The sequence below is a fragment of the Brachionichthys hirsutus genome, chromosome 2 (assembly GCF_040956055.1).
Source record: "Brachionichthys hirsutus isolate HB-005 chromosome 2, CSIRO-AGI_Bhir_v1, whole genome shotgun sequence".
NCBI classification, from domain to species: Eukaryota; Metazoa; Chordata; class Actinopteri; order Lophiiformes; family Brachionichthyidae; genus Brachionichthys; species Brachionichthys hirsutus.
The window spans coordinates 5705457-5719494 of NC_090898.1; the positions used below are offsets into that span (position 1 = coordinate 5705457).

The window sequence follows — 14038 nt, forward strand, 5'->3', positions numbered from 1 at the left end:
TGCAGATCACTGAAACACTGCTGGCGTTGTCTAACGAAAGCTGCACTATACATGTTCCTGCTGTTTCTGGCAGACAGCGGGAACTCTACATTCTGTAAGCAGATCGTGTCATCAAAGATTTACCGTCCAGGTTAGTGGGACAAAGGCTGCACCAAACTGCTGACGTTTCTCTACTTTTCCAACATTCGAGGTGCAGACGAGATGTCTGGTGTCATGCTGCTCCTCACATGTGGATGCTTTAAAAATGCCATGTTAGAAAAGAAATACCGGTCGTAGAATCATTCTCACAACTTCTGTCTTACTGAAAACCCAAGAGTCCTGCTGTCAAATGTGCTAAAAACACATCACAATATGTTTGATACACATTACACGTCCTCACAACATTTCACATTCGTGATCACCACTCTTTAACATTTACCCCACATAAAATATAAAATAAAATTGAATGGTATAACTTCCGACCAGTGACAATTAATAAAATTCCAGTTGCACAGCTATGGAATCCTTACATTATTTAGAGCAGGCTATATACAAACATTTCACATCCACAGGAAATGACAAGCGTATCTAAAGAAGCAGAGTAGTTTGAGACTTTGAGCAATGTCACATTAACAACTCTGGCAGCAAAATGAAGCCATTCAGAAAGTGCTTCTGGATTGGGATACAAAAAGTATATAACAGGATGCATGCAGATGTGATATCGTCTACGTGCAGATTGCATTAGCTGCATGGTGACTTCGTCGAGCTACTCTTCCAGTCGTTACTCAAAAGTTAGCTCAGCTAATAAATAGGCTGCAATGACAGGCTTCTTCCTTCTAGCACTTCATCTCTGTGAGTAAAACATATGTAAGAGCTTTGACTGGAGTTTCAGGAAGGCAAAAAGAACTACACTATGGATAAACCAAATTTAAATGAAGGACAATTCATTTACGACAAAAGGAGTGTCAGTGCTGCTCACCACTATTGTTAGCACAGTGAAATAAGTGTGAGACTTTCAGTGGGAGGTGTTTTACCAAGTCGAGTCTCAAAGCCACTGTGGGACAGCAGCAACCGCAGAAAGGTCCTTTGTTTCTGGAGGCTGAGAAGCGACACAAGCTCTTCCCCACTGTTTAGTATACAGGGCAGAACCTAAGGGGGGCTGGGGCAGGGGTCCCGTGGGGGTGGGAGACTGAGGGTGAGGAATGCTGCAGTGCACAGAAGGGCAGAGGGCCTGGTTCACTATTTGGATATATCCCCTTTCTTCAGAAATAATTGTCGCTGCCACGTGGTAAGGTTGGCTTCGTCGAAGCCCAGGGTCCGTAGTCGCTCTAGCTCCATCTTCTCCTCCGTCTGCCTGGCCTGCTTGGCCTTCTCTTGCGCTTTTCTGTGCACCCATAAAGAAACGTATAATGATGCGGTTAGGTTATTAAACCACGGCAGACGTTTACGGCAAAAAGATTGCTTTGATAAAAGTATTAACAACTCAAAAACATCTGACAGAAAATGGTGTCAAAAGAAAAAAAATAATCACGCAATTTAACCTCGTCTTTACAAGAAGCCTGGTGTATATTATGCAGTAATATGTTCTCCTCTATCCCCTCTTAATGTGGCTCATGAGAGAGGAAGGGGGCGCCCCCTTGTGGTGATAGCTGTCGCACAATAAAACTGGATTACCACAACACTTCCTATTGATCTAGTGAAGTATACCTCCAACATGGAGGTTGTGTATTTAAGGCCCATCCGTTTATTTGTTTGTCGGCAGGATTGCGGTTCTTGGTACAGATTCAGATCAAGGTGTTTCACAGTATTTCACTTAACTGTGGGAACTTTGTTCTACATTCTCCGTAATGATGTCTCAAGAAATAATGCATGGACCCTTATGAAAACAACATCAGGTATATTTGGGAGGTGGTATTAGTGTGTCTTGTGGATCCACCTGATTACCATTACATATTGAAAGCGATCCGGATACCCGTCTGGATACAAAAATCCGGATTTTTCACATTTACTTATAATAGAGGCATTTTCGAAAAATCATATCTTGTAAATATACATTCAATTCACTCGCCAAAAATCATTTATCAATTAAAAACGGTTAAACAAATCAACTCCGATTCACTTTTCCTTTTCATGGTTGGTGTATAAAGATACCAAGAACAATTTAGAACCTTTTGGTGATGATCCAGATCACCATGTGGGACAGTGTAAATCCAATTATAATGGGAATGAGTTGCTTAGCAGAGGTCTGCGCTCTCTGAGTGCTTTTCTGGTTTAAATATGTTGTCAACAGGGTAATTTGCCCTGTTAATTATGGGTACGGCACTTTTTATAAGGATTGATTGGTGGAGGTCTGTTCAATCCTGAGTGAGCTTTTTTTTTTTTTTACGTTCTAGCTTTTGACACAATACAAATAACATGACATTTCTGACCACCACATTGAGGTCTTGATTATAGATGCAATCGCCATTCAAATGAAAACACATTTTACAAGTAGTACATGAAGCAAATGTACTGTATGTGTGTCAACATCTTCTTACCTTGTCTGTTCTTTTTCACTCCTGATAACATAAGAAAGAAAAAAATGTTAAACAGACAAATTAAGCACAGAAAATTACGCAGATTTGTATACGCAGTAATACGACAGCAGTTTGGTGTTAGTGCAAATCAGTCCTGTCTCATCCACAGGTTGAGATCTGGATGCCGTTGAACAGTCTTAAGCCATCTCACAATGTACAGCATCTTTAGAGTAGCAAATGATTCTCACTGCTCTGAATAACAAGTGTGTCTTATTGTCACCAGTGTTTCTGTGTAAAATGTGCCATTCAAAAATAACTGAGTCGGATTACATGCCAAGAAAACACAATAAATGTCCATGTCGGCCATGGACACAATAGAAAATGCACAAAACCACTGACACAGTCAATAGATTTCTAAATGCACCTCTGTATGTATTTGCACATTTCATGAGGTCTGTGTACACTGAGGGTACACTGCAATCCAGTGTGATCTTTTCATATTTTTCATGCTGAGAAAAATTAGGCCCAAGTCAGGAGAGCAAAAATCTCACTTCTGAAAAAAAAGTGTGGATTAGAAAGAAGCTCCCATCCTCATTTCCACACTCTAACATAAACAAAACGAGCAAAGCCTTAATGGAATATAACACGGTAAATACAAGACGATACAGCCTTGGTGCTCACCGCTCTTCTTCCATTTTCTTCTTCATCAGGTCTCTCCTCCAGGCCGGCAGCGACGCCAGACGTGAAGCCTCCTCCTGGGCCTGTGGAGGGAGAGAGGGATCAGAGGACCGGTAGAGGCAGTGGTCCACCGCCATCAGTGAAGGACTGCGACTGAAACAGCAGCCCCTCCCCGTCCTGCTTTAACTGACCTCACCCTCAGATAAATCTCATTTAAGCTGCCTTTCAATCAATTATTGCATAATATACATTTGCTGGTCAGAGAATGTAAATGAGACAAAGGTTATTTTAACTTTCAACATGTTCCCATACTTAACCTCCGTCTGCTTCACCTACCAGAACATCACATCTCTAAGCCTCCTCCACTTGTGTAATGCAGCACGTCATCAAATTGTCATAAAGATGATCAGTGTACATCTTCAATCATCATGTTATTGCCCGAGATAATATATATTTCCAATGGATGTGTATGATCAGAAATACTTCATGTACATAAGAAAACTCATTAATGTTTTACATCCTAACATGTATACAGTTTATTTTTAAAAGGCCAACTCCTCCTACTAAACTTGAGATCTCAATATTCCCAATACTCTACTCCTGTTTATTAAAAGTAAAATGGAAATTAATTGTTCTCTACACACACAGTAACTCGACCCCTTTCCCCTTCAGGACTCTGAATGGAGGTGAAGTGGGGAGGCAGCCATCTTGGATTTCTCATCTCCTGACAAGACACATTACCCCTTTGCATTCACCCTTACAAACACAAACCCAGAAAAGATTATTCACACAGTGAATTTTTAATGATTCACCTGGGAATTACAGAGAAAGGAATCCAAATTGAAAACAAGAGACATATTTGCTACAGAAAGAGAGATGAAGTAAACAACTGTTAGTTCATTTATGTGACCAAAATGACTGGTTTAACACTGAAACAAGGCTCCTTATTGCTCACTGAGTTGAAATAGGTCAAGTAGGACAGAGGAAGGACATCCAGAGGTCACCATAGTTTTGTCATACCATGGGAAAACAATTTATTGCTTTATAAGCTCTGTTCCTTGGTGCCAATATTCAATTTCTATATGCTTAATCTTTCAGAATACTGACCTTGCCAAAGTGAAATATAAAAACAATTACTAGTAGTAAACAAACAAACCTACAATGAAAGAATGTTTCATTGAAGTGTTGATATAGAAACCAATCTGGTGGCACTAAACAAGCAAATTTACTTAAGGCCAAAGTAATAAACTACTCACCAGGGGAAAGCAATTCATCTGCTACAATGTTAGAATGTTTTCTTTTAAACGGACAATAAATGATTTACTTTACCATTAATACCATGAATAAAATCTTCCACCCACTTGTCTTTGACAGGCCAGTAAAGCTCTGGAACGAGCTCAGAGGAACTTAGTTTTACTGCTCAAATAATAACTGCTGTATGAAAAAAAAAAAAAAACTAAATAATGTGAATTTCTCAAATGTGATGCTCTTCGTTGTCTGTACTTATTGTTGGCTTCGCATGCTTACATAGACATAAAAGTACAGTTCCATTCCCAGACTCTGAATCAGAACTGCACAGAACTGCACATCTCTTTCGACATTTGCCTTTAATCAGCCGACCTTCTTCCCTTTTGTGCTGCGAGTTGATCAAGACTCACTGCAACCTGCTGTGACTCCTGTAAGCCACAGATAGCACAGCAGCGGGGGGGTGCTAAGAGGGTTATTTGAAGGTAATCTTGATGCTGCAGGAGAGACCTGAGAATGGAGTTATTCTCCATTGGTCAAAGCGTCACAGTTGAGAAGCATGCACTCGAAAGCTCGATGTTTTGTGCTTGCTCTTTCATTGGTTGGTATATCACAGCGATTAACAAAAACACAACAATTTGACCTCATGTCCTAATGTTTGTTTTAAATATTCTGAGGCCGTATGTTACAGTAGACTCAAAAGTTAAAGTAGAATGACTGGAAATAACTCTTAAAATAATATAAGCACAACAATGTCATAAACCTTATTTCTAACAGCAATGTAGAAACCAAATAATAAAGGAATGCAAATTCAAATGATGTAAATTTAAAGCATATTTCTCAAAAACATTGTAATTATATATTGGGCAAGAACAATCTGGAACAGACTTAATAGAGCAGTAATAAACTAGTAATTTGACGTTTCATGGTGTTAAATGCTGATTTGTCAAAGACTTTTTCCATTCTGCTGACAACATTTTTTGATTAAAGTTCTGAATAATTAACATAACCAAACTCTGAGCTGTCGCTCCAGGTATTTGTAATCTACAGTAAATTGAAAGGCACGCATTGTAAAAGCAAAATCGCAAGGTCAAAGACCTAAAAGATAAGGGCCATTTGTAAACCACAAAATAACAGTAAACACATGAAGCAAAATCTCAGTTTCTTCAACCAAAGTGTGCATAGCAGTCATCCCTCCTGATAAAGGTGAATTAAAGAAATACACTCCACAACTTTTATGGCAAATCTTTACCTTTATAAATGTGTTTTCCCAGTGCCATGGCAATCATTCACACTAGATTCAAAATCCTCGGTTCAACACAACATTTCAGAATAAAGTTATTGCAGTAAATGTGTTTTTTTACATGACAGGTTTTACATGTTCCAAATTTCAGATCAAATATCCTGATCCTGGTTGTACAGATTAAAAATGGGCTTTTGGTGGACCCTTACTTAATATAATTATCAGATATCAAAAAGCTCTGCTTCCTTTTCTTTCCAAAAAGCAAAGCTTCGATCTATGTATCTGATGATCTCCTCATTGCTGAACTCCTTTAGCTCATAGATCACTTTAATTGAGTTTTCCTTATGTTCATCTCGGGGGGAAGGTTTTTCAACATGAAGAGGGGCCTCCCTAATTTTAAGAGGCGGAACATCTTTAACCGAGCTTTCTGTTGTGTCCTGCACCGTGACAGCTTTTGCTGGTGCGTCCGGGTGTTGGACAGTTTCATTTGACAAGCTGTGGTCCAGCTCTGAGCTGTTGCCGTTAGAAACCACTCCGTCCTTTGACGACATCAGCGTCTTAGCTTTTACACCGCCCTCAGCATTGTCCTGCAGCGAATCCTTCTGGGTTCCCTGCTCCACACACTGGCCATTTTCAGAAATGCCGATTGTAGATGCGGCAGGTGATGAAGATGGAGAGACATCTAGCTGTGCTTTAGTAGGCTGTGCATTTGGAGGTGGAGGTTCAGAATACGTGTGTGGTGGAGGGGGTGGAGGATGAGAGGGTGGGGGAGGGAGTGACTCCAACAAAGGCGTAATGGCCGTATCGGCAGACATAGATTGCAGAGAAGCGGTCATCACACCAACCCCATCAATGGAGTCCCCAAAGTAATTGATTTTTATGTCTTCAAAGCCATCCGCCCAGTCTCGTTTTCCTTTCTCAATTTCCTCCATGACTTCCTTGTGAAACTGCCGTATGACTTCCCATTTATGGCTACCGAGCCGGTCAAACATCTCATAGCACAGCAGGTGACGGAATTTGCGTTCACTGCGCGACATGTTCATTTCCAGTAACTGGAAGTATCCAAGCATGAAGAGGTCAAGGGTTAGGCTCTCGTAGCTCACATGTGACCCGTCAATATGTGGCAAGAAGTGCTCTGGCCAGTATATCATCTGGGCACGACTCAACCTGCGGATCTGACGGGTGGGCACTTGACTCATGATTGTCCGCCAGTGGCCAATTAAATTCCCTACTACCTGCTTTGACTTCATGAAGAGGAGAAGTCTGTCATCTTCGCTCTGCATCTCTCCACCAATCTGTGCACTAAACTGGTTGTAGTCATCCCAGCCTACGTCTAAATGATTTCCCCTCCTGCCGGTATATTTATCTCGATAAGATTCAGAGATGGTATACTTACGCCAGTGTTCGAGGAACAGGAAGACAATTCTCTCTTTCCTCATTTCAATGCATTCCTGAACGTAGCTTACATCTGTCTGAACCTCCAAACTCCTCGTTAGCTGTTCATTATTTAAAATGGGGTCTGCAGAAAGAAGTTGGTTGAAGTGTTCCATGTTAGTCGGAGCCATTGCCTCAGAGGGTACATAGGTCTGAGGAGCATGAGACGCAATGATAGTTGGCTCCTCAACAAGGGCTAAGTCTGATTCCACTGCCAATAGTGCTTCTCCATTGGAGTGAGACGGAAGGAGCTCAGCAGAAGAACGAATACAATCTGCCTCACAAACTGTCTCTGGACAATAACTAGTCTCACTTACCACAGGGAGCGACCGCTTTCTTTTGTACACCCTATTTTCTTTGTTATCTGTAGTCAGTGACTGATTCTGAATTTCATAATTGGCCTTGAGGTTTTTCACTGAAACCCCAAACTGCTTGATCTCCTTCTCCACCTCCTCTCTTGTTGAGAAGGACTGAGACCGTCCAATGAATCCAGTGTCATCTGACCCCGCTGGATCAAACGGACCTGGGCTTACATTCCTTGCCACCTCTTGAGAATATTCGGGACATATAAGATCCAGGATGTCTATCTCTTTCCCCCCCAGGGTGGCTAGAAGAATGGCCATACTCTTAAGCAGGGTTGAAATTTTGCTGCACCAGGCTGGGAGATCTTCAGCTTGACCATGCACCTGTTTTGGATTGACTGAGAAATGGTCATGATTGAGGGCAGCGGACACCGGTAGGAGCTGGTGAAGCTCCCGCTCCAGTTCTTCCAGCTCCTTCTCGACTTCTGAGACCTTGTGCATGACCTGTAGGTTCTCAATCTGCTTCTCAATGCGGTTTAGGTCATCCTCAGTCATCAGTTCCCCAAATGGGCCCAAAATGGCATTGTGGACATAGGAGTAGTGCCATTCCTGAGGTTGGTAGTGTCCACTTGCAGCAAACTATATCAGAGGTCAAAGGGGACCAAAAGACAGGAAGACAGGGAAGGAGGTATGGATTCCTTCAGCTTGAATTTCCTGGTGTGAACACACACTTCATTGCAAATCCATCTCGACACACAGGATTTACATGGATTAAGTGGTGCAATGGCACTGCCTCACTACAGTCACAGAGATTTTTGTTTTTAAATTTTGCATAAAGGAGACAAAACTCCTTTTTGAAATAACTGGCAAACTGCATATTAATTGAACCAGTGGTGATATGCATAGAATATTGATTAATAGTCTCGCAACATATCTACATTTGTATTTTTTTGGGGCACTGGACACAGTAGAGTGTTTAAATCTCTGTTAAGGTTGATTCCCTTTTACAGGTTATTTATGAGTTGTCTCTGAATGGCGCTGGTTAGTTTAGGTTCTGCTTCAACAGAAATTCTGCTGATTTTTTCATCTGTGTGCAACCCAAGCGTGATGAAACACAGCACTGTAGCACAACGTTACATCACTGCTGGAAACTGGCAGCAGACAGACAGACACACTTCTGTTCACACCCGTGGGCAACCACAGTGGGTGTGGTCAGAGGTGCAGCAGACGTCAAACTGTCAACCCAAAGAGGTCAGTGCAATTACAGTTGTTTTCTTTCTGAGCAAAGGATACTGTGTGGAGTTAATCTTGAATATATTATAATCTGTCTGCAAAAAAACGAAGGCGATGGCATTCACTTTAACCTTACTGCAGACATATTTTATACGCATATGCACATATGGTATTTTGTTATTGTGGGTTGACCTGTAGTGTGAATAGGCCTGGCATCACACCACTGAACCAGCATGTAAATACTTGGAGCCGCAAGCACTCCATCATCAAACACCAGCCCGCACTGTGACGCCATCAGTCACATGTGTCAATGTTGTGATGGGCATCATAGCCAAGTAGTCAATTCACTGCACTCCAAAGAGTTGCTATTAAGAAAGGAAACATGCATAGAAATGAGCTAAAAACACAGAAATGATATGCATTTGTGAGCATGTGGATCTCAGTGCTGCTTCATGCAATTACAAGTCATAAAGTAATCTGTGTCATTTACAGATAACAGCCTAAATACTTTATGGTGCGCTCAGCTCAATGTCCAAGCCTGACAAGTAGCTGCTGCATCTCAACAACGTTACAAACTACAATACAGTCAGTATTATGTACAGAAATGGTGCTATAATTTATTACTTACTAGAATTAAATGAGTAAACTGAGTTATTTAAGGCGATGGCATTCACCAGTGTTTAAATTGTCACAGTGTGAATGAGTAATTAATACATGTCTAAATGCTAATAATGTTCCTCAGCAACTATTCATTGAGAGAGAAATAGATAAATCAGATATCATTGATTCTACAAACCAAACTAACTACATTTGCAAGCAAAGTTCAAGGTTAATTAAACTGTGGTATTAAATCTGAAGGTATGTGTATGGAAAAAAACTATAAAGAAAATGCTCAGAACTCATGAACTGCAACTTTGCTCCAACTTTCATGGCAAGAAAGAACCCCCCCCCCCCCCCCCCCCCCCCCAGCAATTTTAAGATAACTTGTAGCCTCAACTCCCATTTTAAGTTTTTGCCTCAGGTATATAACAGGTCAAAAATATCATGCATGAATACCAACACAACATGCTGTGGTTTGAAATCATAAAAGCGCACTCACCACACAACTGCAAGCGCCAACTATCCCCTTTGTGTTGCAATTACTTGAAACTGAAGCTACATGCTATATAATCAAGGTTACAGAGCATTTTGAAATTGCTTGGCCACAAATGGGATAGCGAAGACGCAGCAAAACCTTGATGACTTTCTGCAATCTTGCAATGTCTTGCCTACCTTGCGCTTGTGCTCGTCCTCCTCCTGCATCTTGGCCCGAAGCTTTCGCACCATCACCTGCCTCTTCCATTCAGGGATCGCTTTGCCCTGTTCGTCATGAGTGGGAACAAGTGCTTCCACATCTACAAGGCTTGTCTTCCGCCCTGACTCTGCACGGGCTGTGCTTCCGCCACCGTTCCCATTCCCATTGATCACGGCGTTGGAGGGCAATTGCTCGTAGCTCACAGAGGTTGATAAGGTCCTGGCAGATCCAGAGCCGGTTGGACTAGGACTAGGACTAGGAGTGGTGGGTGGGGAGGCAACAGATGTCTTGGATGGTGGGGATGATGGCAGCTTGGGTGGGGGGCTCGATGCACGGGTCTCTGGTGGAGAGGCAATGTTTCCCTGGAGGACAGTAAAGACAAAGATGGATGGGAGGGCAGGGAGCATGAAAAAGGATAACAGGTGGATTTTTCTTCCAAATAAGTAGTGGGGGGGGACTGTGGACCTACATTGTTGCCTGTGGGTCCACCAGAGGAATAGACAGTAGTGTAGCCTTTACTGTGAGGTGTGGGCTTGAGGCTCTTCCCTGCCTTGATCTCTGCCAGGAGCTCTGAGTTGTCACCAGTGGGGGACATCATGTTGAAAGATTTTGTGCCTGTAGATAAAAGGATGGAGCGGAAAAGTGAAACCAAGTAGAAGAGATACGCTGAAGCAGCGGGAGTGAGAGAGGGATTGGATGGCGTTTCAGCGTTAAATAATTCACCTGATCCGGCAGGTAACAATCCAGACCTGTTGTTACGGCGGACCCGCTGGCTCTCATTAACAAACTTGCTGTAACCTTCTGTTAACATTTGTTTACTTCAGTTAGAAACCGGCTACACTTCCTGATATATCGCTTTGAAATGGTTTCACGTGGGGGGGGGGGGTCCAATTTATTTCACTGCATTGAACCCAAAAGAGAGGAGAAACACAACCTCTTTTAGTATCACCTGATGTGTACACGGCTGAAGTACTGCTGAACTTCAAAAAGTAGGTCTGTGGTAAAGTATATATAGCATTCATGAACTTATAATATGAACAAGGCAACAAGTTGAGACAGTCTTCAACTATGACCTCTAACGGCAATGTTTTAGTTTTATTAGTTAAATTGAGTAATTTAATTATAGTTTTATTGGTATTGTTACATGTCAATGATTTATGTACTAAGGACTTTCAACGGAAACAAGACTGCAAGGGCTTCTTTGAAATGCTCCTCTTTCTTAGTGTGTTTGATTGTACTTGTACTGTAATACATGTTACTGTTTGACTGTACTTGTACTCTAACAATCTATCTAATAAAAATATTCATCTTCAATGCTTTTATTAGAGGACTTTGTTCTCACTTTCAAAGACATTCCAAACGTTAATCGGTTAAATTAGCCACACTTCTACACTTTGACCTCACTCTTGCTATAGGCTAATATTTTCAAAATGCCATTATTTCAAAATCGTTGCATGCATTAAAGGATAAAGGTGCCAGCGGTAGAGTATTAAAATATGGAACGATATCTGTGCAGCTGTATTTTTAGTTAGATCTAAATGCCAAACTTTTTAAGGCGCAGCTGGAAAAGCCTCTAATCAAATGGGATGAGCGTCAGATTTACATATAATTTCACACAATTTAAATTTCACATCCTCTGGCAACAGCAAACAGCAACCTCACCTGTGTTGGAGTGTGTAAACCCGGTGAGATCAATATCCTCAGTCCCTCATTGATCACTGATTTTCTACTTGGGGAATAACATTTAAAAAACCCGCTCCCATAAAAATGATCCCTGGTGAGTCGACCACGATGGTCTTGTTGGACATAAAGCCTCCCGAGTCTGCCACCCGTCCTGACTTTCCTTTGCACTCCCTTCCTTTGTCTCTCTCTTTCTCTCTCGCCCTCTCTCACAGGGAGGAGAGAGAGCTGCTTTCTATTAAAGACCCATCATCATCACAGTCGGGGGGAAATCTAAAGGAATCACCAGTAACTGGAAGTGACAGTGAGCTACTGGCAAGCATGCCAGGACTTAACATGCAAACACACCCAGGCACGCACACACACACACCCAATCACCCTACAATCCCCAGATCTGCCGCTCCAATCCTCACTGCTGAAAACCACACACACACACACACACACACAGCTGCTCGTACACTCTGGGCAATCTCCAGTTAAACACAATCAAGCTGTTTGTGGATCGAAAGACAGTCAAATTACATTGTTTGATATAAATCTTCATTCCCAAGTGGAATGAGTGCATCCAAAACGCTTCTTCCTGTTTAAAAATAATAATGAAAATATTTAAATATACCTGGAAAAGTCACATAGAAATAGAACTTACAGCTTACCTTCACCCATTCTCTCCTGACAGCTCTTCTATAAAGAGCTCCAGAACACTTGACTGTCCACAATATAGTGTGCTTCAAAAACAAAACTGGTTGCAGTGCTCATAGCTGTTCCAGTAAACCATATTAGAGTGCTCTGGAGTCAAAATATTTTTATCGTCAAAATATTTTTATCTGACCGTTCAGACTGTAGATAATATTGCTAAAGTGGATTTTATAGAACAAAAAGGCTTATTTTTAACCACAGATTCTATATGTGTAGCAGAATGATTTTGCCGTCGGTACTTACTCTTAGCTTTTTTCTGTTCCCTTCCCTCTTCCTGAGAGGCAGACATACCCACGCCTTGACAGAGCAGAAGGCAGAAAGAAATGCCACGGCAGGCAAAGAGAGGAAACACAACAGAGAAAGAAGGAGACTGAGACAGAGGCAGAAGGACCATGCAAAATTAAATTTACATGAAGGGCTTCAGGGGAAGAAAATGGTTGAGAAATGTTAGCAGCAGAACAGTGTAGCTTGACAGTCAAGAAATTAAACTTGAGCAGCTTCAGTGTGTTATTGGTAAGTATTACCAAAATAAGAAAAGAGGATGTTACTGTCGTCAAGGGGCCGTTGTATGATCAGCCATCTTGGATTGCTGTTGGAACTTTCCCCTCATTTTCCATTTAGTTTGACGAAATAATTATTATGGGATGTTGTCGTCATCTTGCATGAGCTTCAGAAATCAGCAGGTCTGAACAGACAGTGCTCGGTTACACTGCTTTCTCTCATATTGCAGCGTGTTCGGCCTAAAGCACTACTATTTGTGCTATTTTATAATTCATTACTGTATTTTGTCTTGTAGTTTATTATTAGATCTTTATACGTTATAGTACGTTATGAGACGTTAAATCTTTGCTATCACATATTTTTACTGCCATCCTCTTGAAAACATCTGAACTGCCTGGGACTTGTGTATTTTGGAGAGACACACACTGCACTAGGTCAAATCCTCACCCATCACGAGGACATATCATTTCAAATCCACTCATTTTTGCCACTTATTTTTTCCTGTGACGGGTTCTGTCAGGCAGCAGCTTCCGGCGCGATGTGGGTCACTTAAGGAAATGGCTGAACATTAAACCACTTCTCGGGGTAACGGTAGCCCTTCATCATTCATTTATAATCTATTACTAGGGATGCTAGGGTCGGACTCAACTCCTCTTTGAGCAGTGAGATTAGCATTAGATTATCTCTGTTTTCTAGGAATAAATGCAGAACAATATATTCTACAACAAAGCAAAACTGTGGATATACTGTACATATTACCTTTTTTAAAACTGAATTTTTAGTGCCTGAAAAAAGCAGAAAAAATGTAAAGAGTCAGAAAAAAAAAACCCCACTCACTTCCACTTCCTGAGGAGGAAGGACGTCGCTGATTGGCGGAGGTCCTACCGGCAGACTGATTCTGAGTGATCGCCATCTCTGGGGGCAGTGGAGGAGGTGGAGGGGGGGTTGGCGTGGGGTTGCTGGGGGGAAGCGGGGGTGGAGGTGGCGGAGGCAGAGGTGGGCCTGATTCCTCAGTGGTGCCATTCTCCGAACTGTTGGCGGGGCTGCTTTTGGGCTCCTCCAATAACTCGGAGCCCTGAATGGAGAACAGGGAGGAACACAGTGAAGGAGTCACTCATGTTTTATACCACTAAAGGTGGTTATTGTCACTCCTAGAGGGTTTCGCTTAAAAAACCCACGCTGTTGATAACAGGGATGTGAAACACGGCTGATTAAATGATATTATCCACTTGAACAC

The 14038-nt window shown here is 41.9% G+C and overlaps 1 protein-coding gene across 1 annotated transcript in view; it reads right to left on the reverse strand.

The window, feature by feature from the left end:
- Positions 1–1163: 1163 nt before the first annotated feature.
- The window catches only part of espn (espin), a 28905-nt gene continuing 16030 nt past the window's right edge, over positions 1164–14038 (reverse strand). Inside the window, exons 9-15 of the mRNA XM_068749153.1 lie at positions 13639–13876; positions 12544–12597; positions 10394–10539; positions 9903–10286; positions 3177–3256; positions 2517–2537; positions 1164–1363 (exon numbers count right to left, since the gene is read on the reverse strand). Coding sequence (XP_068605254.1) covers positions 1219–1363; positions 2517–2537; positions 3177–3256; positions 9903–10286; positions 10394–10539; positions 12544–12597; positions 13639–13876 — 1068 coding nt within the window. The 3' untranslated portion in view covers positions 1164–1218. The remainder of the gene's footprint in view (positions 1364–2516; positions 2538–3176; positions 3257–9902; positions 10287–10393; positions 10540–12543; positions 12598–13638; positions 13877–14038) is intronic.